Source organism: Vipera berus (genome assembly GCF_964194415.1).
Source record: "Vipera berus genome assembly, chromosome: 3".
NCBI classification, from domain to species: domain Eukaryota; kingdom Metazoa; phylum Chordata; class Lepidosauria; order Squamata; family Viperidae; genus Vipera; species Vipera berus.
Window position 1 is genome coordinate 96,516,373 of NC_138204.1, and position 27,485 is coordinate 96,543,857.

Here is a 27,485-nt window from a genome sequence, read left to right on the forward strand (position 1 = left end):
TCTTGAGGCAGCATCGCTCCCTGGCTCCTAAGGAGTCCTCGGGGATACTGCCTCAAGAGGGAAGAGCGTCGGGCGGGAGCCGGCAGGACAGTCCTGCACACACGCGCACTCCTCGGCTGCTAAGGAGTGCTCCTTAACAGCTGGGGAGCACGCGCGTGCGCAGGACTGCCCTGCCGGCTCCTGCCAGATGCCAGCCTGCCCTGCTTCCTCCACAGTGAGAGGGGAGGGCGTGCCTTCCTGGGCTCGCTGATTTTCCGGCGTATAAGACGAAAAATCTTGAAAATCATCTCAAAGGTTGGGGGGTCGTCTTATACGCCCAGTCGTCTTATACGCCGGAAAATACGGTAGTTTCTGAGCCAATATCTTTACCACTACAGCAAACTGGTCTCTCTCTCTCTCTCTCTCTCTCTCTCTCTCTCTCTCTCTCTCTCTCTCTCTCTCTCTCTGTGTGTGTGTGTGTGTGTGTGTGTGTTTGTAAATAACATGGACTATTGTCTTCTATTATCTCTCCTGGCTTCCTTTTTCTCTTGTGGACTAGCCACATATCAAAATCTACATACAGGCAATAGAGAGGGACTCTAGGGATATGTTACAAATTCCCAGACTAGAATACAATATAATTTCATTATTATTTTGGGAGACAGAGCTTTTGTTTTTCTTAATACATGGGTCTATATATAAAACAAATAATTAGAAAGGGGAAAAAACAACTATAAAAGTTTTACCCTTCATTACACGTATAAACAACACGGGCACCAAAAGTAAAATCCTCTCCACGTTCAAGTTCAAAACTGGCATAATCAGAATCTCCTGGGTGGCCACAAGATATTCCTGCAAATTTAAAAAAATAATAATACAATGCAATACAGCAAAAATATTAGCATTTGGAAAGTGCTCAGATTGCCCAGTGCTTACATCTCCCCTTGCCTATTTCACCTTTCCTATCTCACTGTCATTATGAACTAAACCTGGTCTTATGACATTCAGAAATCTTGCACGCCTGCTTCACCTCATTGGTGTGTACATTCTGATAATCTGAATGATGTGTAATCATATGAAATGCCTTTCATTAAGATATTACATGGCAAATTCAAAATTCTTACTCATGGAAATAGCTATATATTCCTCCTGGCATTCAGTCTGAAAGGCAACTTCTATTTTTGGTTATAACAATGTAATTCCTGGTACTTGGTATCAAATAAAAACAGAATGCAAAGGGAAACAGAAAATTTATTTATTTAGAAAATTTATATAGACACCTACTCGTTCACAGCAACTCCAGGCAACTTACAAGCAATAAAAATATAGTATAGAAAAATTTTTAAAAAACCAGCCCCACCCACCCATCCCAGCGACAACACACAATCAAATTAGTCATTTCATGGACTCCATCCCACTTTGGATCTCCCAGGCCCTCTGGCAAAACTAAGTCTTTAGGGAAAAAAAGTAGCAAAGTGGGGGCCAGTCTAATTTCTGAAGGGATGATATTACAAAGGAAGAGAATTACCATGGAAAAGGCCCTTCTTTTGGGTTCCACCAGGTGTATCTTGTTAGGGGTCAACATTCCTGCTTGAGCAGGGGGCTAGACTAGAAGACCTCCAAGGTCCCTTCCAGCTCTATTCTATTCTATTCTATTCAATTGTATTCTGTTCCTTGCCTCCCCGCTCTACTGGGTTGGGTGGATCCTACTTTGAACACAGAATAGAATAGAATAGAATAGAATAGAATAGAATAGAATAGAATAGAATAGAATAGAATAGAATAGAATAGAATAGAATAGAATAGAATAGAATAGCTTTATTGAGCAAGTGTGATTAGACACACAAGGAATTTGTCTCCTGTGCAATGTACGTGCAAAGCAACAGAGTAATAATAATCATAATAATACCAATAAGAGGATTAAAGAAGATGAGAAGGATAATACTATTACTACAACCACACAACATAGGTAAATATACTTAGATATAAGACAGTCTTTTGAGAATTAGGTGTTCAGCAGTGATGGCATGAGGGAAAAACTGTCCCTGTGTCTAGTTGTTTTGGCATGCAATGCCCTATAATGACATCATCAGGGAAGGAGTTGAAACAGTTTATATCCAGTTGTAAATGGTCTGTAGCTTTTTTTGTCAGCCCTCCTTTTCTGCACAATATACAGACATTCTATGGAAGATAGGCTGATCGCAAATATTTTTTCTTCAGTCCCAACTATTCATTGGAGTCTGTACCTGTCCTGTTTGGTTGTATCAAACCAGACAATTATAGAAGTACAAATGACAGACTCAGTAATTCCTCTGTATTATTACTGTATCAACAGCTTCTGGGGTAATCTGAATTTCCTGAGTTGACACAGGAAGAACATTCTTCGTTGTGCCTTTTTAATGATGGTTCTAATGTTAGGAGTCCATTTCAAACCCTGGCAGCAAAGTGGATGGACACTGTTACAGCAATGATGACTTCAGTTTTGGAAAACCTGAAAGACAATTTGAGCATGGATTGTCCAGGAGAAAAATCTATCTATATGATTACTAAGAGGCAACATCAACTTGATGGCTTATAATCAAAAATACTAATCAGAAATGTGAAAAAATACCTTAAATTTTTCAATATCCTTCTCCACTGAATTTTGGAAAATATTATTTTATTACTTACCTGTGCAGCTCTTAGAAGGTGGCAATTGTTCCCAGACTCCATCTTTACATTGAAGTTTAATATGCCAAGCTTTAACATACCCAGGGCGGCATTTATATGATATTACACGCCCATGTACATAGGTCTCTGCATCCAATTCTTCCATAGGTTGTTCACGTTCTCTTCTAGGAGGTGGTCCACAGGCATTTTGAGCTAGACACAAATGAAAAAGAAACAGCATTCAGCAAAACCTAGCTGCCAAATCTTGTTCTATAGCTTGTAAAAAAATAAGTTAAAAATTAATTCTTTTGTAAAAAGGATAGCTTTACAACCACTCAGAATAGTTCCATTAGTTTGCTTAGATAAGGGTAATAATATTTTGATAAAATCAACTGCTAGACAGACCAGCTTCTCCTAAGAATGCCGGAGGTCACACTGGTTTGGATTTATTTGTGTTGCAGTAGCAGTGCATCTGTAAAATGGGCAAAACTGTAAAAAAGGGTAAAATGAGTTATAAAGTGTTTGATCATGTGTGTCCTAAACTAGAGATGCATAGCTGGAAAAATGTAATTAAAAGTTAGTCTATTTTATTTCACTTTCAACAATTATTTGATGCTGTGCTATTATTAGTATCAACTTTATTTTTTTCACAGTTCGGTAGATATTTATTTATATTTAGATATATAATCTAGAGCAATGGTGGCGAACGTATGGCACGCGTGCCAGAGGTGGCACTCAGAGCACTCTCTGTTGGCACGCATGCTGCCACTGCCACCACCAGCAGGTCCATCAGGCTGCCACTACCTCCTGGAGCAGGAGCAATGCCCAGCACAAAGGAGGTGAAGTGGCTGACTAGCAAGCTCAAGTAGAGGTGGTAGAACAGAGGTCACCAACCATTGTCAATTGGCGGACTGGAAGAAAAGGGAGGGCCTGCACCCCACAGCGCGGCAGCAGCCGTTTTTGTGCCTTGCAGCATGGTGGCTCATTTTTGCACCCCTGGTTTTTGCATGCCAGAGGTGGCACTCGGAGGCGCCTCCCTCCCCCCCGAGGACACCACAATGCTGATGTGGCCCTGGCACTTTGCGATAAATAAGTGGGGTTTGGGTTGTGGTTTGGGCACTCGGTCTCTAAAAGGTTTGCCATCACTGATCTAGAGGCCACCTAACTCCAGAACAACTCTGGACAGCTTATCCTAAAAAACAGATAACTAAACAAAAAGAAATGTGTTTAGTCTCAAGGGTTTTTAAACACTTCTCGAATATTATCAATATGGGAACCAAATAGGTTTCTGAGAAGATATTACACTGGTCTACGAAGAGACAGCCTTGGAAATGAAAGTAGCTTAATTTTACCAGAATTGGGTCACTAATAAAGGAAAATTAAGTCCTAAGTATTAATTGGATCCAGTTTCCAATGTACAGCTTCAGGTCAAAATTGCATCAAAATAAATCAAAATTATGAGGGGGGATGTGCGATTATGCTCCATAACTTTTCTGCGAAATGTGATATAGCAATGAGAATAATGCCATACCAATCATTATAAATATATCTTTTTATTGATACCAATAACATAACTTTCCATTTATTTATTGGTTTTTCATGTGATATTTTCATGCTTTTTGCATGAAAAAATGACAAGCTCTAACATCAGATTAAATGGCAAGTTTCCGTTGTTGTAATCTAGAGCCTGGTAGCTCTCCATTACTCTTAGGCAATTCCAAAGGTCATTTCATTCTGTGAAATTAGATGTGGTTCAGGAAGACCTCTGACATCAACAGATCAGCTGCATTCTGTTGTCTTTATCATCATCTGAGTGTAGACAGTAGGATTCTGGTGGATCTAAAATAGGCAAGTCTTCAGCGTGGAGTACAGGATGCAATGTGGATGGAATGTTTGGATATTCCATGGTCCATGTCTTTCTTGAGATTCCTTCTGCAATTTGGGGAACCATGCAAAAGTAGCAATCGCTACAATGATTGGTGGGTTCCCTCCACACCATTGGAACTGCAAAAGGCACGGACTTTCTTCTTGTTTAGCCAATGACGCAGATAGATTGCATGTGTAATGTAACAATAATGAGGGGGCCAACTCTTGTCCTTTTGCCCTATTTTGCATCGAAAATATAAGTGGTATGCCTTTTTTGCTATTGCCGTCATGTTGCACTTTTGAGATGCAAATGTAACCTTGCCACAAATGTAGCAAAAGTTATCTGCATTGTTTACACAGTTTGGGGGCATCTTGGCTTCTGAGGGAAAATATCACACAACTGTTCCTTGGAAATGTTAGGCAATAACATTTTCACAAGCCACCAAATGTAACTGTATGATTTGTAGATCTGACCAAGACAAATGTACCTTGCAATAAAAGAACAGTAAATTACAATTAGGTAATAATCTTTAGTCTCAAAGTGAAGATAAATTTATACACTTCCATGTGGTAACATTTTCATTGTTCTACTGTACTTTGTTGAGAAGTTACGAGGCATCGTGATCATTAGACACCTCCCTCCCTTGTAGGCAAATATACTCACCTGTGTATAAATCTTTATTGTGAAATATCTTGAAAACTTTAGCCAACCAGCACCGTTATCACCTGTTTTCTAATTCATCTAATCAAAATATGTAAGAATTAACACATTTCATCTCGGAGGTCAATAATTTCCCAAAATTTGTAGACCAGTGTTATTAGATGAGGAGACCTGCTCACGGTCAGTCATGTGCTTTTCCCATCTGGACTACTGCAGTGCATTCCACATGGGGCTGCTCTTGAAAAGTACCGTACTCAGAAACTTCAGTTGGTGCAGAATAAGTCAGCACAGGTGGCAATTGGTGCCGGTTACTTGGTGCATGTGACACTACTGCCTTGTGAACTGCAATGGAGGCTGGTGTGCTTCCAGATGCAATTCAATGTGCTGGTTACCACCTTTTAAAGTCCTTTATGGCTTGGAAGTGGGTTAGTTGAATGAACATCTCTCCCTGGTCACTTTTATCCATCCAATCCGGCCTGGTGAGATAGTATACTCTGGGGCCCATGAGCTAAGAAATTCTAGTTGGGCTCAGGAGGCAAGTTTTTTCGGCCATAGTAGCTACCTTTGCAATATTCTTGCCCTCTCCTGAGGGCCTAATGGCCTGTTTCTGTGCCTAGGTATTTAGGTGTAAAGAGACCCATCTCCCTGTTGTCTTAACAATTAATTATTGTGATTTTTTTTCCTCAGCTGCTATGCCAGTGTGAAAGAAGGATCTTGGGAAGCACATGAGCAGAGGTCTTGGGAGGAATGTACTGTAAATGGATCCCTGAGCAGGACACAAATGGAGGCCCAGTTATCATACAAATGGAGACCCAGGTATGACATGAATGGAGGCCTTGGGCAGGGTGCATCAGTGTGAAAAAAGGCAGTGTAAAACAAACAGTTATGCAGCATGTGTGGCAGCATCTGGCTATAATAACAAAGATTGAAGCTAGACTTTTAAGATTATTTACTATAGCCTATATTAATAAAGATCCAGTTAAATTGGTGGGCTGCCTCAAAGGCAATCGGAGAGTGTTCTGTGTAAGGTAAAAGATTGATGACAATATTCTCCACTGGCAAATCATATTGCAAGTGACTTGAACATGTGACCACTAGTATACATGAGGCCTTCAATGTCTTGAAATAGGTCCATGGTTGCCAGGAAACAAAATTAAAATTAAGACAACTAACAGCTTTGGGCATGTTTGGCAATTACATGGAGAAAACATGCAATTTTCTTGATAACATTTTCAGAGATGGTTTGCCATTGCTTTCTTCCTAGGTTGACAGTGAATGACTGGACAGAATGATTAGCTCCAAATTACCCATCTGGCTTCTGTAGCTAATGCAGGATTAGAAGGCAGATATATGCTGATCCATATTTGTTCACTCTTTTTACTATAAATAGATTTAATTTAAACTTTATTTCAAAAGGCCTTATCTTCCTTGGACTTGCATAGATTTTTAAATGACACAATTCTTATAAATATGCCGCTTCAGTAATGGAAAGGTCATCTCCATACCGTGTGTGTGTGTGTGTGTGTGTGCATACATGGGTGCACGCCTTCATCAGTGCTGACTCCTGGCAACTGCCTGAACTAAGCCCTGCAGTTTACTTGAGAAGATTTCAGGAGTAATTTGCTGTTGCCTCCTTCCCAGGGTTGAGAAAGAATGACTGGCCCAAGGCTTTTTGCTAAAGGCAAGACTAAAACCAAAAGTTTCCTGGTTTTTAACCTGATACCTCCTATTGTTATCTATTGTTTTTTTTTATTGGCAACTGCAATGATGTTTGATCATATTGCTCATTCACCACATCACACCACACTTTGAATATCAGACAGTACTTCAGATCAGTCATTTCTTGCTATGAAATATTTCTATTCTCAATTATTGCTTCATGTCAAATTTTGACTAATATTTTCATTTTGATGAAATGATGCCCAACCTTTCCACTACATATAAATATTGCAACAATTTAATTGATTAAAACATTTAAATAACAATCCTGTATACTTCTAGTCTGAAATATTAAAAAAAATACTTCAAGGAAACTTCTCAGATGATCTTTTAGAATACCTCAAACAAAATATTACAATTTTAATGGTAGTAATTTAAACAAATTAGACACATAAATTGTTGCCCTTCACAACTGTTACTTGTGACTTATCTATCCAAATTACGGCAATAACCTGAAGACCATCCCTGAGAAAAGATTCTTATATAGAGACATGTTTTTAAGTAACCTACAAGATTAAGCAATGATTCTGTCAGCAGAGGGTGCTGTTACATAATAAAAACATGTCGTGATTGATCAGAGAGAGACCAAACACAAAAAGACCATTCAAAATGAATGACTACAAGATCGATTGCAGTACAAATGTTTATGGACTATAATTCAAAGTGGATTGGCCTGTAAACCACAAATACCTAAACCATCATAAAAAGAATCCACCTATAACATGGATTAGCATGCTAATTTCTTTAGAAACCCTTCGAAATTTGAACCAGCATTTTGTGTACTTTGCCAAAGGAAAAATGAGTAAAAGGAAGTAACAGTCTTTGTCTTTTCATAACTGGAGGAACAACCATTTTCTTCAGTCTTACGTAATTTGATTTGTGCTTAGATTGTAAGCCGCCCTGAGTCTTCGGAGAAGGGCGGGGTATAAATGGGATTAAAATAAAAAATAAAAATAATTGTGTCAGTGATTATATTTATTAACAAATGATTCAGTCTAAAGAACTTGAACTGTTGACAATGGGTGTTATCACCTGACTTTTCCCTTTCGTATTTCTTTCCTATCATCTTAGGAAAAGTTCTGGAGAATTCATATTTCATTTATTATATTGGATCATTTTGCTTTGTTTATTTATGTTCTTCACTTTATAGAGCCAGCCATCTCAGATAAATACAATAAAATAAAATAAAATAGAAAAAAACAATTAAAACAAATTAACTAGAAAAATAAAATGAGAGAGAAGGCCAGCAAACAGCCTGTGTGAACAATACAGCCCTTTTGCAGGCTCCAAACCTTCATGGGTTTTCCAAGCCTGATGGCACAACCATGTCTCTAGGGAATTCCTAAAGGCCAATAGGGTTGTGGTCAATCTAACCTTAGGAGAGATGATGTGCCAAAAGGTGGTTAAATTCAACTAAAAAGTATTACCTAGCTGTGGTCCTTGGATCTTCTTCTTATGGACTAACATACAAATGATTGCTAATTATATTCAACTTTATAAATGTTACCTTTTTTCTTCTTCTGTTGATATGACTTGGCTAATCTTTTGCTATTATTTTTGTATCATGTTTCTGCAATGAATAATGCTTCAAATCCAGAAATAATCTAGTTTTTGATCCATTTTTGTTGTCTGTTTTTTAATATATTTGTGTTATTGTTGACTTCTTATAACTGCCCTGACTAATCCTTGCAGTTTTGTTGGCAAGAGTTTGAAAGTGGTTTGCCATTGTCTTCTTTCTATGGCTGAGCCAGAGTGACTGGCCCAAGATTACCAAGCTGGTTTTGTGCCTAAGGCATGCTCCCAATTTCTATTTTGATGAACCACTACACCAAACTGCCTTTACTCTCATGGTTGTTGAAATAGTCAAATCCAAATAAGAATTCAGAGAATATATTTCTAAGAAAAGAGAAAAATGGCACCAGTTTCAATGAGAGTGAGGTTTTGGGTGCTAAAGATGATAGTTCTGTACCAAATAGCCAAATTGCTTATCCTAAGAGATACATTAAATGATACCCAGTAGAACTAAGAGGTCTGTTCTGAAACTACTATAAAAAAGAGAGCTAATTTTCATTTATCTACCCTAACAATATCAATACTTTATCAAGATGGGAGATCAAGAGAGTCCATTTGGCATAGTGATGAAGGTGCTGGCCTAGAAACCAGGAGACAGTGATTTCTAGGCTTCATTAGCTGGCTAGTGACTGTCTCTCAGTTTGACCCATCTCACAAGGCTGTGAAGAACACAGGATGGCAAGAATATTAGCTATATTTGCTGTCTGCAGTTATATATTTCATTTTCATTTCATTTTATTAAATTTATATGCCGCCCTTCTCCCTGAGGACTCAGGGCAGCTCACAACAATAAAAATTTTAAAAAATAGAGTAAAAAATTTAAAAGAGAATTAAACAGTAAATACAAAATTACAAAACAATTTAACCCAGTAAAAGCCTAATTAAAAATCGTAGTCAGTCCAGGCCCGCTTGTTGGAACAACCACATCTTCAGGTCATGGCGGAAGGACCGAAGGTCAGGGGCCATCTGCAGCTCCAGAGGCAACTCATTCCAGAGGGTCGGCGCACCCACAGAGAAAGCTCTCTTCCTGGGGGTCGCCAGCCAGTATTGCTGGGCCAACGGAACCCTGAGGAGGCAGACTCTGTGGGAGCGAACCGGGCGATGGGAGGTTGACAATGGCAGCAGGTGGTCTCGCAAGTACCCTGGGCCTAAGCCATGCAGGGCTTTAAAGGTTATTACCAGCACCTTGAATTGCACCCAGAGGGTAACCAGAAGCCAATGCAGCTCGTGCAGGAGTGGTGTAACATGGGAGTACCGAGATACTCCCATAAGCACCTGCGCAGCCGCATTTTGCACCAGTTGAAGCCTCTGGGTGCTCTTCAAGGGCAGCCCCATGTAAAGAGCATTGTAGTAATCCAGGCGAGAAGTGGCGAGGGCGTGGGTAACCATGCATAGGGCATCTCGGTCCAAAAAGGGGCACAACTGGTGCACTAGGCGAACCTGTGCGAAGGCCCCCCTGGTCAGGGCCATTAGATGATCTTCCAAATTAAGCCGTGAATCCAGGGCTTTTTTTTGTCATAGAACGCTCAGAACGGAGTTCCGGCACCTTTTTTGGATGGAATCTTGTAGGGTAGGCAAGGTGGGTTGTATGACATGTGTGAGTTCCGGCACCTTTTTCTTTTACAAAAAGAGCACTGCCCATACGTATGCATATGTTGCAGCCCCAGCCCACAATACGAGGAATTTTATTTAGCCCTCAAGATTTTTACCAGATACTTTTAAGCATATTTTCACAGTAATGATGAAAGAACCTTGTTTCTTCAAGAAAGGAATACCAGTGCCCTCTCTATATTCAATGAATTATCTTTTAATGTTAAATTCATAAAATTTTATTTAATTTGTTTCACTGAATAGCCAATGATGTTGAACTAGGGTTATGCTAAATGGCATTTATACTTCACAAAATGTTCTTTTCTACTCTGTCTCATTTTTTTGCACATACAAAGAGAACATTTTAAAAGACATTTTGAATGAAAAAATAATGCTCTTTTTCAGAAAACCTACCAGTGGATTTGTATTATTTAAAATACCACCAATATTCATAAAGATTACTTTAATTCAACTGGAAATCCTTAACTATATACCAATAAAAAAACCACATCTCCTTGAAAGTATCATAGTTTCCTCCTTTAGTGCAGGTTGTCTTTGACTTATGATTGTAATGATACCCAGAATTTTTGTTGTAAATCCTTACAGTTGTAAATTGAGGCACCAACATGACCAACCTGATTTTACAATGTTTTTAATGGTGGTCATTAAGTTAACACAGTGATCATAAAGTGAACACTACTGTCATAAAGCAAGTCCATTCATTGTTATGGGTGGCTTTTGCTGGAATTCAGATGAAAAGGTTAGAAATTGGAAAAATTAATAAATCAGGTCACAGGACTGTGGAACACTTCAACCAGTTGCCAAGTGCCCGAAATGCAGTCATGTGACTCTTTGTGTGTTTGTGGTGTGTGCATCATTTGAACTCCAGAACCTGATTGTAAGTATCTTTTGAGAGGGATTATTGTAACTTTGAATGGCCTCTTAATTATTACTTTCCGGCCCCTAGAGTCGGAAACGACTAGCACGCATGTGCGGGGGAACCTTTACCTTTACCTAACTGTAATATACTTAAAAATACTTGATGAGAAACTAATACCTGTTAGAAACTTACTTATAACATTGTACCCATTCATAGAAAACAAACTGATTCATTTCTATTAAAATATTATGCATTCATTAGTCTTCTCTCCAACACTTAAAACAGCCATATTCCATCTATCACCTGCATATTTGCAAACAGCACATTAAAGAATATCAACATGGCCCTCCTCACCTGCACTAATCAAAACCCAGCTCAACTAAAAATCAATCAGAAGTAATTACACCTAGCTAATAAGACAAGAGCCCAGTCAGTCCCAGCTCAACTGCCCCTGGTCTTTGTACCTGAAGATACCAGTCAGGGTTGCTGGTGAAACATCAGGAAATCTTTTGTCTAGACCACAGTCACTAAATCCTGAATCCCAACATTGCCCAACAGTCTCAAACACCTGTATTGGTAGGAGATCCACTATATATTTTAGAAATAGGAGGTTATTAACTTATGGGGCCTCATGATTCTTCTCACATGTGTCATCTTAACTGAGAGTGGCCTGATTGTTCTGGCTGCTGTTGTGGGAAACAATGTCTATAAGTGGCATTATGATTAGTTCCCCCATTATCCCTGCTTTCAGGCTGCATTAACAAAATGCAGTCAGCAATTTAAGTGAGACTGGTGGATTATTTAAGATTAAAGTGGGGGGGGGAGCTTTAAAATGAAAGATTACTCATAAGCCAGGCAGTTTAAGAGAAAAGGGATACAGAAGACAAAATATTCCAGTTAAGAGAGTGTCAGAAAGATTGCTTAAGAGCAAATGGAAAAGAACACAGTATGGTAATGTCATATGGATTGATGGCACACCATCCCGCAGCGTGGAATTCAAGAGAGATACATTGCCAGGCAATTTCCATCCATAAATTATACCACCTTAGCATGTCAAGGCAACAAGGATTGCCCAGTGTGTGATAGCTGTGGAATAGATTGTGACTGGGGAAAAAAACCCAATGAATAACCAAATGGGATTTGGATCTGGGCCAGTAAGGAGAATGTGCAAAAAGAAACAAACACAGCCCAGAAGTGGGAAGACTAAATTGTGCCATGACTTTTTTGGACAGCAGCCAAGGTTGTTTTATTGTTTCAAGTTGAATATATACTGGGTTTTAAAAGGAACCTGTCTGGTTGTTGGGTTACAGAAAGAGAGATTGCATTTTTCAAGTAAGCCTATGAGGACTAGAAGAAAGAGTAATTTATAGCTATTAGGTTTTTTTTCTCTCTGCTATTATTACAATACAGGACAGGAAGGCATGGAGGAACATTGTCCATGGGGTCACGATGGGTTGGACATGACTTCGCAACTAACAACAAAATTATTACAATAACTGATATAGTTTAGAACTACATTGGATCTAATGAAACTAACTTACGTAAACTTGAGAATAAATATTTCAAGAGGATGTGAAAGGGGGCAATTCTAGAAATAGCTATTTACTATCTAGTAGGAGGAACATACATTAAAAATGTCATATTTTAAAAATCAGTACATATTGTCACTTGCCTAGTAATTTTCTGCTTGTCATATAATAAATATTTGATATTGGGCAGGAAGAAAAAGAAAATAGTACATCTGTTATATTGTTTATTCAAATATAGCTGCATCTGTATAAACAAATCACAAAAATAGAAAAAAATATCAATGCAATGCCATTGGTGGAGCAGTGGCTAATGCCTTGGTGGAGCAGTGGGCTAATGCCTCCTTAAGTAACACCAGCTGCCTGCAATTAGTGCAGGTTCGCATCCCACAAGGCTCAAGGTTGACTCAGCCTTCCATCCTTCTGAGGTAGGTAAAATGAGGACCCAGATTGTTGGGGGCAATTAAGCTGACTTTGTAATAATGCCGCTTGGGGGTGTGTGAAAGCCCTAATAAGCAGGCATATACATAGAATGAAGGCTACTGCTAAGCTTGTAAGCCGCCCTGAGTCTTCGGAGAAGGGCGGGATATAAATGGAATTAATTTTTTTTTAAAAGTTTACTAGAATGAATACAGAATTGCAGCTGTATTATGCAAAATAAAATTATATGTGATGCTATAGTCATTTTCTCACTTGACGTTTAGATGGTCTTCCAGTAGCGATTAGTGAGGCAATTAATGTAAAGTCTGTGCTCATTATTGCTCTCAATGATCATATATAGAAGACTAAATAAATCACAAATAAGGAAATATCTACCACAGATCCCTATAATGTAATACATTAATATTGATTTCAACTTAATTTTCCAAAAATCAATAAGAAGGGCAACTCTGTTGTGGATTTAGAATTCTACTGTGTGCTATTTTTAGCAAAAAAACCAACAACTCTATATGCATCAAGTCAAGATTAATCATACAGACTTTGATGAGACTTAACTCTCAGGTAAGTATGTAGGCATGTATTGAAACCATTTGTCTAAATTTAATATTTCATTAATGTTTTAAAATTGCAGGAGAAATTCCTTCACCCCTTTTAATAGCAATGATTGCATTTGCAGCTACTGCTAAATTTAAGACTACACTCTATGTCGTTTAGTAAAAATCAGTTTCACCAGCACATCTTTGGAATTTAATTATAGCTCAGAACAACATGTTGCAATTTTATACATACTTAATAAATAAGATCCATTAGAATCCATTAGGATTTACTTCTAAGTAGTCACATTTATATTATTTATATTATTATTATGTCAGATTTATATTATTATTATTTCTGACTGCATTATTAATTTTTTTACAGGCAATGAAAATTACTTCAAAAAATCTGTTTTGGATTTATCCAGTGCAGAAAAATGATAAAATGATTTAAATGTTCATGTTCAAATACCTGAACCTATTGCTTCTGTTATGTTAGTCTGTAGGTTAAAGTCTGACAGCTCTAACAAGATAATGCAAATTTCATATGTGACTAAGATTACAAGACACAATTTTGCTGAAATCAAAGCAGATTCAAACTATTCCATTAATTCCTCACTGAAAACCTGAAAAGAATTCATCTAGAGCTCCTAATACTGGTGTGCATCTTTAAATTGGGGTGCTTAGGGTTCCATTTTTTAAAACAGTTATGCTTAAATATTGTCTATTTAAATGTTATTTCGCCCCCACCCACAATACTGTTATTATTAAATGCTACTTAAAGTTTTGACTTACCAGCCACAGCAGTAAAGCATGCCAATAACAGGACTAGAACAGTGTAACCCAGAAAATGGAAAGCCATTCCAGACCTGGGCACAGGGCACTTTTGCCCTTTTACAACAAGTCTTCCTTGGTTTCTCTCAAATCCTCTCTTATTCTTACTTTGCCTCTTCTGACTGTTCCAAAGAATAGCCTACTTTGAGCTTTTCCTTCATCGGTCACTCCCCCTGAATCCTGTTGCGACATAGGCAACCAATCTTTTCTTTCTCCCTTTCAGCTTTGGTGCATTTTTTTCCCTTTTGGTAATGGTCAGAGAATTATGTAAATTATATACAAACACACTTCCCCAATTTCTCAACTGGCTTTTCCTTGTTTGCTTTCAACCTCTCAGGCTTCACAAAATGAGTAATCTCATCTTTAACAAACAGGGGCATTGTTATTACGTTTTTTCCCTGCATTAGAAGTGAGTTGTTTAAAGAAATCCCGTTTTTCTCCAACTTTCATTTTCTAGACAGAACCACAGAAGCAGAGGCTGTCAGAGAAAGAGTTCTCTTGGTACAGAATTTTGCCCTTTTGGCCAGTTGCCAATGGTTTTTCTTCTCTCTGGACCTGTGCTTTAAACAGCAAACCTAACAATACTCTTTGCCTTCCCTGTTACCTCTTGGTTGCTGAGTGCTGACTGCATTGTTCTTTTCATGAGTCTGCTGTGACTGGAAAGGTGAGTACACTGTGCTGTCATGGGGAGACTCTTATTAAAGAGCATGCAGCACAAAACACCAAATTATAAAGAATGCCTCAGCAAATTAGTTGGGTGTGTTTGTGGACAAACCTTGCTCATAGGGAAATAAACTATCAAAGAGCAGTTGTTCTAACTGCAATGCCTGAGCAGAGTTTACACACACTGTAGGCCCACCATAATGAAGAAATGGTTGTTTCTACAGTTCATTGAGTGACCTACCTCTTAATAGCTACAGGAACAAATCCAGGCAATCTTTTTGGCAGGATATTTAGAAGTCGGGTTTGCCCCTACCATCTTCCTAAGGCTGAGACAGTTTGCGCCTGACCCAAAACGGAACTCACAATCCCCTGGCTTCTAACCACAAAACCAAACTGGCCTTTTAAAAACTGACTCACATCTCTATTGTATTTTCCCAGGATAATTTCAGTCCATCGGTCAAGGCCCTATGAAAAAATAAATGGCATTTACTAATGTCTTGAAATGCCTGTTCAGTCCAGGAGCCAATTTGCTCAAAGCCCTTTAACCATAAAACTGTCCAAAAAAAGTAACTTTGAACATTCAGGAAGTAAGCAAAGAGCAACTCCAGGCTTGCTTCATGATTTTTTTTGGCTGAATTCCACTAATATAGTTTTTTAATCCAACAAAATCTAAGACATTTGAGGCTGCTTTTCTAAGTAACAATAAAAATAGGTGGTTTCCAAAATAAGGCAAGCTAACAACAAAAGAAGTCTTATAGAGGAATGAAAGTCAATTATTAATTGATTGAATCTAAAAGGACTTGGCTAAAGCAGAACTTCTTTGGAAAAAAACAGAAAAGGTGGGGCTGACCTATTCCATAGCATGTCAGTAGTATAGGATAAGGTCCTTTAGCATCTCTTCCCCTCCCCTCCCTATGTTTCCCAAGGTCATTCCTACATACCATAACATTCACTGAAGCAACCACAGCAATCTCAGCCCCATTTCCTGCCTGAAAGAGGGGACAAGACAATCTGATTTCCTCTTTCCAGAGAATTTCTAGCCCTTACCTATTGTCAAAGAGTTAGAATGCATGAGAGTACTGAAGTAAGGTTAGGATGTGCAGAAGATAAACCAGACAGAAATGCAGGAACGGTTACCTAGCCAAAAGAAGCTGAAACTTTTTTTTAAATTCAGAACAATAAGATAATATTTGGAAGTGGCTCAGGCAGATGCCTCCTTAATTCACTAAAGTATGAGGAGGAGGAGGAAGAGACAATAGACTTGCAAGATGCTGTTGTTACAGCCATGTCAGTTAAAGTAGTTTTTAGCTTTCCTGTAGAGTTAAAATTGTGTTCTATATGTTATCCATAGGAACTAACAATATATATATTAACTGATTTTAAAAATGCTAAAGTCAAAGTTAAAGGGGAAGCCACCTTGGCTGTAAAATTTAAAGGGTTTTATGGGCACCTGGATGTCATAGTAGTAGGGGGGCAGAGAACAAGTCTAATAGGACTCAATTGGTTTGATGCTTTAGGCATTCAAGTAACTGGTATCAACCGGACACAAGCTGAGAATCTAACATCAGTTTGTGAGGACTTTGCAGACGTATTTGATTCAGCCCTAGGAAAATACACAGGCCCGCCTATTTCATTCAAGCTAGATCCCAGCGTGGTCCCCATTAGGGTTAAGCCTCACAGGGTCCTCTTTGCCCTCAAACATAAAATTGACACAGAAATAGACAAGCTTGTAGAACAGGGCGTTTTACAACCAGTTGATGATGGGGAGTGGGAAACTCCTATAGTCACACCAAACAAGGCCAACAGAGAAATTAGAATATGTGCAGACTATAAATGTACTATTAACAAAGCACTTAAGCAACACGCATACCCTGTCCCACTGGTGAACCACATTTTAGCTTCTTTGCAAGGGGCACTGTTTTCGCAAAGTTAGATTTGGCACAGGCCTATCAGCAATTGCTGGTTGATGAGGCCACAGCCGCAGCTCAGATGATTGTGACTCACAAAGGGGCTTTCAAAGTGAAGCATTTACAATTTGGGGTTAGTGTTGCTCCAGGCGTTTTCCAGGGAATCATGGAACGCACACTTAAAGGCATTCAGGGTGTTTGCCCTTATTTTGATGATGTACTAATTGCTGGAGAATCTACAGAGGTATTAGCCAACAGGCTCAGAGCTGTCCTACAAAGGCTGCGTGAAGCAGGCTTCATATTAAAAAAGAGTAAATGTAGTATTGGGGTTTATTCAACTGAATTTCTGGGATTTCGAATTGATGCTAATGGTATTCACCCTGCTGAATCCAAAGTGAAGGCCATTCAATTGGCTCCTAGTCCTAAATCCAAAGGAGAGCTAAAAGCATTCTTGGGCCTCCTCAATTTCTACCATGCATTTCTGCCTAACAAGGCCGCATTGGCAGAGCCTCTTCATAGGCTCTTAGATAAAAAAGCTCCATGAAAATGGACCAGCATTCACGAGAAAAGTTTCCAGGACCTAAAGGCACTATTGTCAGTTAAATCTACTGTAACTCATTTTAGGGAGTCTAAACCAGTATGCTTAGCATGTGATACATCTCTTTATGGGGTGGGGGCAGTCTTGAGTCATTTAGAAAAGAATTGAACACAAGTCCCTATTGCATTTTATTCAAGGACACTGTCCTCTGCTGAGCATAACTACGCTCAAATTGACAAAGAGGCCTTAGCCATTGTATCAGGAATTAAAAAATTCCATGACTATTTATATGGCAGAGGCTTCACGGTCTTCACAGACCACAAACCACTACTAGGACTCTTCACAACAGACAAACAAACTCCCCACATACTTTCCCCAAGAATGCTTAGATGGTCTATTTTCCTGTCTGCATACACATTTAAGCTGGTTCACAAACCCGGCAAAGAAATGGGCCATGCTGATGGCCTGAGCAGACTCCCACTGCCAGTAACAGAACCAGACCTGGCCCCTGCAGCCAGAATTCTGTCCATTCAGGGCCTGCCAGAATTTTCCCTCCATGCTGGGGACATAGCTGCAGAAACAGCTACTCATAAAACACTTAGTAGAGTGCTTTCATGGGTACACATGGGGTGGTTAGATAAAAGCCCAGGCTCTGAGTTCCAGAGTTACTTTGTTAGAAGACACAAGCTATCAGCTCACAAGGGGTGCATCCTATGGGGGAACAGAGTCATAATTCCCTCATCAGTGAGAGATAGAGTTTTACAGTCACTACATGAAGGCCATCCAGGCATTGTCAGAATGAAAGCTTTAGCAAGAAGCTACCTTTGGTGGCCAGGCCTAGACAAGGACATTGTGGTACAGGTACATGGATGATATACATGCCAGCAATCAAGGCCTGAAATGCCACATGCTCCAGTTCACAGGTGGGAGGAGACGCACACTCCCTGGTCTTGAATTCACATAGACTATGCTGGGCCCTTTTAGGGGCAGCTCTTCCTCATAGTAGTAGACAGCCACTCCAAATGGCTTGAAGTAATCCCAGTTGCAAACATGACTACGGCTAGGACCATCCAGGCACTGAGAAAACTCTTTGCTACACATGGGTTGCCAGATGTCTTAGTTTCAGACAATAGGGCTCAATTCACTGCTGCTGAATTTCAGGCCTTCCTAAGAGCAAATCTCATGAGACACGCAACATCTGCCCCTTTTCACCCATCCTCTAATGGTCAAGCTGAACGTATGGTGAAGACCATGAAGGAGTCACTTAAATGCATAGTAACAGGGGGCTGGCATCACAGACTGGCAGATTTTTTACTTTGCCAGCATTCTACGCCCTGCACTGCTACAGGCAAAAGTCCTGCAGAACTTCGTTAGAGAAGGCGACTGATCACTAAACTGGACAGGTTGCATCCAGATAGAGTGGCAGCAGAAGCCTCTCAACCAAAACCCCCAAGGGGGCTGCAAGTGGGAGATTGGGTATGGGTCAGAAACTATGGACATGTGAATCTGTGGGTTCCTGGTAAAATTACCAAATCATCTGGTCCCCTCTCTTACAAAGTGGGGATGGAGGGAGGGTGAGTCGTCAGACGCCACATTGATCAACTCAGAAAACAGTTTCCAGAACGGCCATTAAGCGAGGACTGCATCATAAGTCCCTCCCAAAGTCCCCAAACTTGCAGCCAAGCCAGCCCACACATGGACTATCAAGACTCTTCCGTCATAAGCAATGAAGAATTGGGCATGGAGGAGGAGAATCCAGAAGTACAACATGGATCCCCTGACGGAGCAAGCCAACCAGATTTTAACAACCGCTGTGCCAACTCTGCTGAACAATCTGACTCTGGGATGGGCCAACCCGGACAGGCCAGCCAGAGAGCATCTAATTCCTTTGACTCAATTGCATCAAGGGACACTGGTCTGCCTGGCCCGATGGGTAAGCTGGTAGACCAGAAAGCGACTGGAACCCTGAGGCGTTCCACAAGGGCACGCAAACCTCCTACTTATGTAGCAGATTATGTTGTAAAATAAAGGAACTTTAATGTTGTCTGTACTATTGACTTGCTGTACTGAAACAATAATGGAACTATGATGTTGTTAACTGTCTAGTGTGCTGTTAATGGAAGCCTATTCATTCTGGTGTTAAATTTGTGTAACTTGCCTAACTGTTGCTATGATGTTAAATCTTGTAACTTGTATTGTTTTGCTAATTGTTGCTATGATGTTGTCTGGTCTAAGAGGGGAGGGGTGTTATGTATTGGGCTCAATTGTAACACCACGTGGTAAGCTGGAGCTAGCTAATGGCTCTCCAGCAACTCAGACTCCCTGTCTCCAGTACTGCTATTGGCTGCCCCTAGGCAGCAATGGGTTGCTTTAAACCTATTGGCTGTCACCTAGGGGCCAGGCTATAAATTGCTGCAGCTGCAGCTCAGTTCTCCAGTTCAGATCCTGCAAGCAATAAACCATGTTCTGTGCTGAACTCACTCGCCTCGTCTTCATTCCTGCGCAACGAACTCACTATACAACAGGAATGAAGTTGCAAATCCAAACCCACTGTCAGCTGTGGTCATATGATCCCCATAAATTTTCTCCCTGCAACCTCCCCAGGCCTTCACTATGACTTGAAGGAGTCAGGGGACACTGTGAATGAGAATCACGTGTCATTGGTTTAGAGATATTTTCTTGCCCAAATAGAAAAAACAGAATGACTATGGAGGACAATATATATTGTCAGTGGGACAATATATATATGTCAGTGGGAGTGACTTCTGACTTCCTATTGACTTTCCCAATGATTTTCCTTATGGAAAGCTGGCAGCGAGTGTTGGAACTCTTCCTTTCTCACCCTTTGCTAGTAGTGGCCAGTGCAGACATCTGTATTTCTTCTGTAGAATAAAGTAACATGTTACATCTTTACAGTATGTGTGTTTCTGCTCGTATTATACCTAAGTATTTCTATGTGTACTAGGAAGAACCAGCCTGCTACATTCATTTTGCTCTGGATCACATGAGCAGGAGAGAACAGCAAGAATGCTGACTGGGTGGGTGCAATCAGAACATTCTGATTCTGTCCAGCTTCTTTACCCATAAGAATGCACTACGAAAACCTTTTCAGATTGTTTTTCCTCTTTAACTCCCCCAATTAAACCTATCCTATTTTCAGACTTGATTTTTCTTTTGCTAGTTTGTCTTTCAACACCAACTGAGCCTTCTCTGATCATTTTTCTGGGAGTTGTGCTGCTGAAGTGCAGACAAAATTTTGAGTCCCTCATTTCCAACATCCTGCTGGATTGGAATGAATTTAAAAGGGTCAATGTGTGTAGAAGCATAACATCTGATTTTCCCTCCACTTTTCTTCTTTAAAGTTCATAGTAATAAAGCAAAATGAAAGCAGTACTGTTTACATTCTAATATGGTTATTCAAAATGTTTACATGTGCCAGAGACTTTAACCTATGCAAGATACGAAAGAAGAAATGCTGATTATGTATGAGCAATATACCCATACTTATTAATCTTTGCCAGTAATTTTTCTTGTTTAACGTTGATTGATTTCTTTTCACCAGAAACGTAATAGATAAAGTATTTCCTTAAAGTTTTGAATAGGAGAGCTAATCAGACCTTGAAAGATAACACACACCATTTTATTATCCACTTGTTGGTTTCTCACATACAGTATAGATTGGCAATACAGCAGATCTATTCTTTGGAGCCTTGCTGATTTCTGTCTAGGACTTCTAACCTGCAGATCTTAAGGGAAGTTATTTGTTTTGGATGAGTAGCCATATAAATTTTCTGATTTTTTTTCTGAAAAAAAAAAGAGTTATAATCCTGGCAAGTATAAAGAATAATGTTAATTCTCTTCAAAGTTTTAAATGCTTTAAAAAGTTGTTCGATTAAGTTGAATGAAGAGAATTTAAGCAAAGATCAAACTAGAGCACTTGCTACCAGAAAATATAGAGCAGATGTCAGCCTATTACAAGTCATAATTTCAGATTAAAGGATCATAGAATATAAGTCTATTAAGTTATTATTTTCCTCTGTATTACAGTAACAAGCAAGTTAATTCCAGTTACTAGGGCTCATCTATAGAAAGATTCATTTATTTATCTCATTTATTTAATTTATTTACTTGAAACATTTGTAAGACTCTGGGCAGCTTGCAACCAAAACATGTTGTCATCTTTGTGAATTTTCATTGGCACCCAGTTAGCTGTTTTGAGAACAAAATGTTGGACTGGGTGGGTTTGGCTTGATCCACAAACAACAAATCTACAGTTTGCATTCATTAATAATAGGCATATGTATCTGTTAAATAGCGGGTTCTTTGGCGCAGGAATGAAGACGAGGTAACAGTACAGGGAAACTCATATTTTATTTTGTGCAGAATCTGTACTGGCAAATGGCTGCAACTAGCTGCAATATATAGTCTAGCTCCTAGGCGGCAGCCAATAGGTTTGAAGCAACCGTTGCCGCCTAGGGATAGCCAATTATAGCTCTGGAGACTTGTAGTCTGGGTTGCTGGAGAGCCGTTAGCTGCTCCAGCAACCCACGTGGTATTACTAATGAGCCCAGTACATAACAATATCTATCTACAAATTATCATCCACAGAAAGTTTCTATCTCAATCATTTATTTATTTAAAACATTTAAATGGCCACTCACCTTGAAACCAGAATCTGGGTAGCTGGAAATCCACATCTTGTTCTTTTTGTGCATTTTCATTGGCATCCAATTGGCTACTGGGGAACAAAAAGTTGGACTGAGTGGTTTTGGCTTGATCCACCATTGGTCCACCAATGAGTACAAACGTCTACAGTTTGTACTCATTGATAATCAGTATGTACCATTAAAATTCATTTGTATTCTGCAATATAATTTTTATAAATATATCTCTACTCCAAAAACTGAAACTATAACAAATCCATGTTTTTAATATCTATGTTATTAACAGGCATAATTACCAAGGCATATTTAACAACTTGCTATAATGATGATGGTTTTTAGCCCATAACAAATAATTTCAGCAAAAGAGATAACTTCCTATTATCAGACAGAAATGAGACCTTTCCAGTCAGCTGTCAGGTTCATTTCACATGTCCTGGAACCGACATTGCAAGCAATGCTTTTTGAAAGTTGTATGACATAATTAAATCAAAACAATGACTTATTTTATTATTTTTATTTACTTGAAAGTTGCACCTTTTTTACTTAATTATAGATGCTTTGCAGTAAGCACAGTATTCGTAAAAAGAATGATAAAAAAGCAATACGATTGAGATTAGTCATTAATAAAAAAACATTATGAATATTATAGTTTCACTTGAGTAATTCAATTCTAAGTCAAGATATGGAGGACCACATTATGGCCTGAAATGATGAGCTCTGACAGTTTTAATTAGCACTTGATTCCATAAAAGCACTTATTAGCAGGGCTTTTTTTCCTCACAGAACGCTCAGAATGGAGTTCCGGCACCATTTTGGGATGGAACCTTGTAGGGTAGACAAGGCGGGTTGTATGACATGTGTGAGTTCCAGCACCTTTTTCTTTTACAAAAAAGCACTGCTTATTAGTAAGAAGAAGACCCCAATCTTTCAGTTGGGGTCTTCTCAGTACTGACTTTCTGGGATAAATCAAAAGATTTGAATCTTTTAGGATTTGGAACCAGCTCCAGAACTGAAGGAAAAACAGTGACAACCTGTGCAGTATGAGAATCCACCAATACTTAGGGAACACATTTTATACAAATCCAAAATATATTTAAAGACTCTCTTATATTAAGGAAGAATAGCTAACCCTAGAAAGTCAGTAGCTGTAGCAAGGCCTAGTCTCCTCAAATGACATTACATAATGTACTTTCCTATGGTGACAGAAAACATTTCTGATCACACCCACTCCTTGGATGACACTGAGTCTAGGAAAGCTTCCAAACAGGTTTCACAATGCAAACTTAGATATGTTCCTACCTTGCTGCCATGACCTTTCCTGTTCATGCTTATCCATCCCATAATTATAACCATGTAGCCAGTAAATCATGCATTCCATAGTACTTTTGGTAAATCAAAAATAGTACCATGTTCAAAATGATTTACCTCAGCTGACATTTCTAGGCGACTTCCTTCATCTACAAATATTCAATTTCATATAAGTGCTAATATAAAAATTTCTGGCAATTGCATGCACAAAAAGCATTTGCTAAATCATGCACTTGTTACAATCAGAGCATTCCAGTCATAGCCTTATCTCTTGGCTGGTCCTATGCTTTCAAGATATCATACAAAATTAAAGCTTGCTAAGCTTATTTTTATGTTTAGCATTACTTTTGAATGTAGGCTTTAGAAGAACAGCCTCTGAGAAGTTCAGTTCTAGGTTGGTTACTCTGACCAAAATTCTATTGAGTTTAATGAGACATATTCCAACATCATAGAATTTTCAGAAATCAAAACAAGAATAAGTGATTTTCTAATGCATTCTCAGAAATTCAGTAGGACTAGTGAACAGACCTGTGCAAATTCATTGCTAAATAATTCTCATTGCAGTTAACATCTAATCTTGCAATAGCTAACTGTTTTCTTAATAGTTATAACTTTCAACCAAGCAAGGGATAAGTCTTCCCAGTTGCAGTGCTCTTATATTCTTTGTCATGAATAAAAGAGGTGAGAAATAGGCATTGAATGTAATAGGAATTATTATGAAAGTTGAGCTTCTGCTATTATATTCTTTAAATGAACAGTATTATGGTAAAATACTGTATTACAGTAAATAACTCTTTATACTCTTTATACAAGTGAGTTTTTCTGAAAGCAATTTAAACACACAATTCCTAATTTGTTTATTTGGAATCAAATTCCACTGAGTTCAAGGAACATATTTCCAAATAATATATGTTTAGGTTTACAGTAGAAAGTATATGTTACTAATTACTTGTTGAGAAATAAATCTACAGGTTTCAACTAATTTCCTTTCTAGTTATCAGATGCAAACTTTAAAAAAAACAAGACTTTTTGGGTGGGATGTGTGGGAGGACAAGAGATAAGGCAGAAAGTGTGAGACCATTATTTTATGTTGAAGCCTTAGTCATGAAAGCCTGCTGGTTGACTTTGGGCCAATCACTCTCTCAGCTCAATGCACCTCACAGGGTCATTGTGTTGGGAAAATTGGAGGAGAAGATGTCTTGGATGTGTTCATCACCTTGGGTTACTTGTAAAAATAATAAACACTGGAAATAAGTAAATGAATAAAATTATTTCTGAATAAGAGATATCTCTATTAATATATTGGCTACCCTACTTAATAGCAAGTTACATTGTTAGAAAGAGCAGGGCAACCACCTCAGACAAGAGAGGAGACAGCCCACTTTGGCTGAATCAGAGATCGTTCTGAAATTGTTGATGTTTATTTGATGATTCACGTATTTAGTTGCTTCCGAGGTATCCTTAATTACGCAACTGGGAAAGTCCCAGAAAAATAATCAGCTGTTTAAACATTCCAGATGTTAAACTACAGAATTGTGTGGGCTCTACAATGTTCCCTGAGCCCTCGAAGCTAATAATAATAAACCTTCATTGTCAAAGTACAACATGTGTACATTGAGATTAGCTGAGCCTCCCCCCGTGCTCTCTCCCCTCAACACACAGTGACAACAAACCCTCCATCCTACCACACCATGTGAACCAACTACACCACACACCGGCCTCCCAAGTCAATTCTGCATAAGTTCACAGAGATTATGTCCCATTTAAAAGCCTAACAGCCCACGGATAAAAGCTATTTTTCAGCCTGTTGGTATGGCTGGCTATATTCCTATATCTCCTACCCGATGGTAGGAGAGTAAAGAGATACTGTCCAGGGTGTGAGTCATCCCTGAAAATCTTCCTCACTCTTCCAAGGCAATGAGCCCTGGCGATGTCATCCAGTGGTGTCAGGGAACAGCCCACAATGTCTTGTGCTGTGCTCACTACCCTCTGTAATACTTTCCTGTCCGCGGCTATCAGACCAGCATACCAAACCACAATACCATACGAGAGGACGCTCTCTATAGTAGACCGGTAAAAGAGGGTCATTAGCTGTTGTTCTACCCTGTTCATCTCCTCTCAGGTGTGATAAGCATTAGTTGTCTCATAGCCAGATGAGCTGATGTCTGTACATGGAATAGTGTGGGAAATATTGGCTATCTGGTTAGTGAATATAGTTCGAAAATGTGTGTATAAAAACAACACTGCTGTTTTTCAGATGTTGAAGGCCTGATTTAAAAAATATTCTACCACTACTCACTTAAAGGTAAAGGTAAAGGTTCCCCCGCACATGCGTGCTAGTCGTTTCCGACTCTAGGGGCCGGTGCTCATCTCCGTTTCAAAGCCGAAGAGCCAGCGCTTGTCCGAGGACGTCTCTGTGGTCATGTGGCCGGCATGACAAGACGCCAAAGGCGCACAGAGCGCTGTTACCTTCCCACCGTAGTGGTCCCTATTTTTCTACTTGCATTTTTACGTGCTTTCGAACTGCTAGGTTGGCAGAAGCTGGGACGAGTAACAGGCGCTCACTCTGCTACGCGGCACTCGGGATTCGACCCGCCAAACTGCCGACCTTCCGATCGACAAGTTCAGCGTCCTAACCCACTGAGCCACCGCGTCCCTTCCTACTACTCACTTACATAATAGTAAATTAGTTGTCCAAAAGTAAGATGTCATTTCGTCTTATTCTAAATTTTAATATTTTTGTTTTCTCCATCTAGATGGGTCAAAAAGATAGTAATAGCATCAGAATAAAAACAAACAGATGAAGAAATGGCAACAAAGAAAATACCATACAATGAAGTCTAGAAATATATAGGAAAAATTAAATGTTTGGATAAATGCAACTGAAATATCTACTTTTTCTGCTTTCAGTTTTGGAATCTGATGTAATATGGATTTGATGTTTTCTTCAACTTTTCCCATTCTCATCTCACTTTTCATTAGAAATGCACTCTTATTTTAGATGGTATACTGCTTCATTCTCTTTTTAAACTTTGTCCAGTTCAAATGAAGTTTATAGTTGTTTTTGGCTGAAGGACTGGCCAGAGGGAGTCTCTTCTCGGAACATTGTGTAAATAATCTTCCTGCAATATTTGCCAATCAAACATTGCAATATTCTAAAAGTAGCAATGATATAAAACAATGCATTGAAAAGTAAAAGCAGCCTTTGAAATTAAATCTGGTTTCATACTTGGTGTGACATTTTGCCCATTAAAAGCAGCTCCTAGATTTAAAAGTGTGGATGTGGCATATCCAGCACAGTTGAGTAGATATCTACCTGATTTCTGTGGTGTTTACTTCAAAAATAAAAGATCACAGCATTGCAGTACAGGTGGTCCTCAACTTATGACTGTAATTGAGCCTGGAATTACAGTTGTAAATCACGGTGGTCATTAAGTGCTTCAGAACATGACTGAATCCAATTTCAGAACCTTTTCTGCGGCAGTTGTTAAATGAATCTATTTTGGCCAATAGATGTTTTTTGCTAGAAACTGGAAGTAAATCCTGGCTTCCAGCAAAAGATACTAAAAATTGCCTGTTACTCGTCCCAGCTTCTGCCAACCTAGCAGTTCGAAAGCATGTAAAAATGCAAGTAGAAAAATAGGGACCACTACGGTGGGAAAGTAACAGCGTTCCGTGCGCCTTTGGCGTCTAGTCATGCTGGCCACATGACCATGGAGACATCCTTGGACAAGCGCTGGCTCTTCGGCTTTGAAACGGAGATGAGCACCAGCCCCTAGAGTCAGAAACAACTAGCACTCATGTGTGGGGGAACCTTTACCTTTACCTTTTAACCAAGAGATGCTACAAATGGCTAGAAATGCATACCGATTGCCAAGTGCTCAAAATTTGATCACGTGACTACGTGGGGTGGGGAATGGCCACTGTAACTTCAAAACTGGGTTATAAGTAGCTCTGGGGAGGTCCACCATAAAATCAACACAGACCGTTAGTTATCAATTCCAGTGGGGAAAAAAATAACACTCCTTTATTTCTAGAAGTTGTTATGCATTATTATGCATAACTAGATATTTTATAATCATTTTAATGCAATGAATTCCCTGATATTTTAGTTTGTGGGCATAAAAAAATAACAATTCTTTCTAACAATTTTTT

General features: G+C 39.1%; 1 protein-coding gene across 5 annotated transcripts in view; it reads right to left on the reverse strand.

The window, feature by feature from the left end:
- CFH (complement factor H) overlaps nt 1-27,485 on the reverse strand; it is a 138,682-nt gene that overhangs the window by 84,000 nt on the left and 27,197 nt on the right. For 2 of the 5 annotated variants that reach the window (XM_081322661.1, XM_081322662.1), the window contains 3 exons: nt 22,020-22,096; nt 2,650-2,841; nt 726-831 (listed from right to left, as the gene is read on the reverse strand). In XM_081322661.1, the coding sequence (XP_081178787.1) occupies nt 726-831; nt 2,650-2,794 (251 nt within the window). In that variant the 5' untranslated portion in view covers nt 2,795-2,841; nt 22,020-22,096. Of the gene's footprint in view, nt 1-725; nt 832-2,649; nt 2,842-14,211; nt 14,453-22,019; nt 22,097-27,485 lie in introns of those variants that run through there. The other 3 variants (XM_081322663.1, XM_081322660.1, XM_081322664.1) reach the window with 2 other exon arrangements.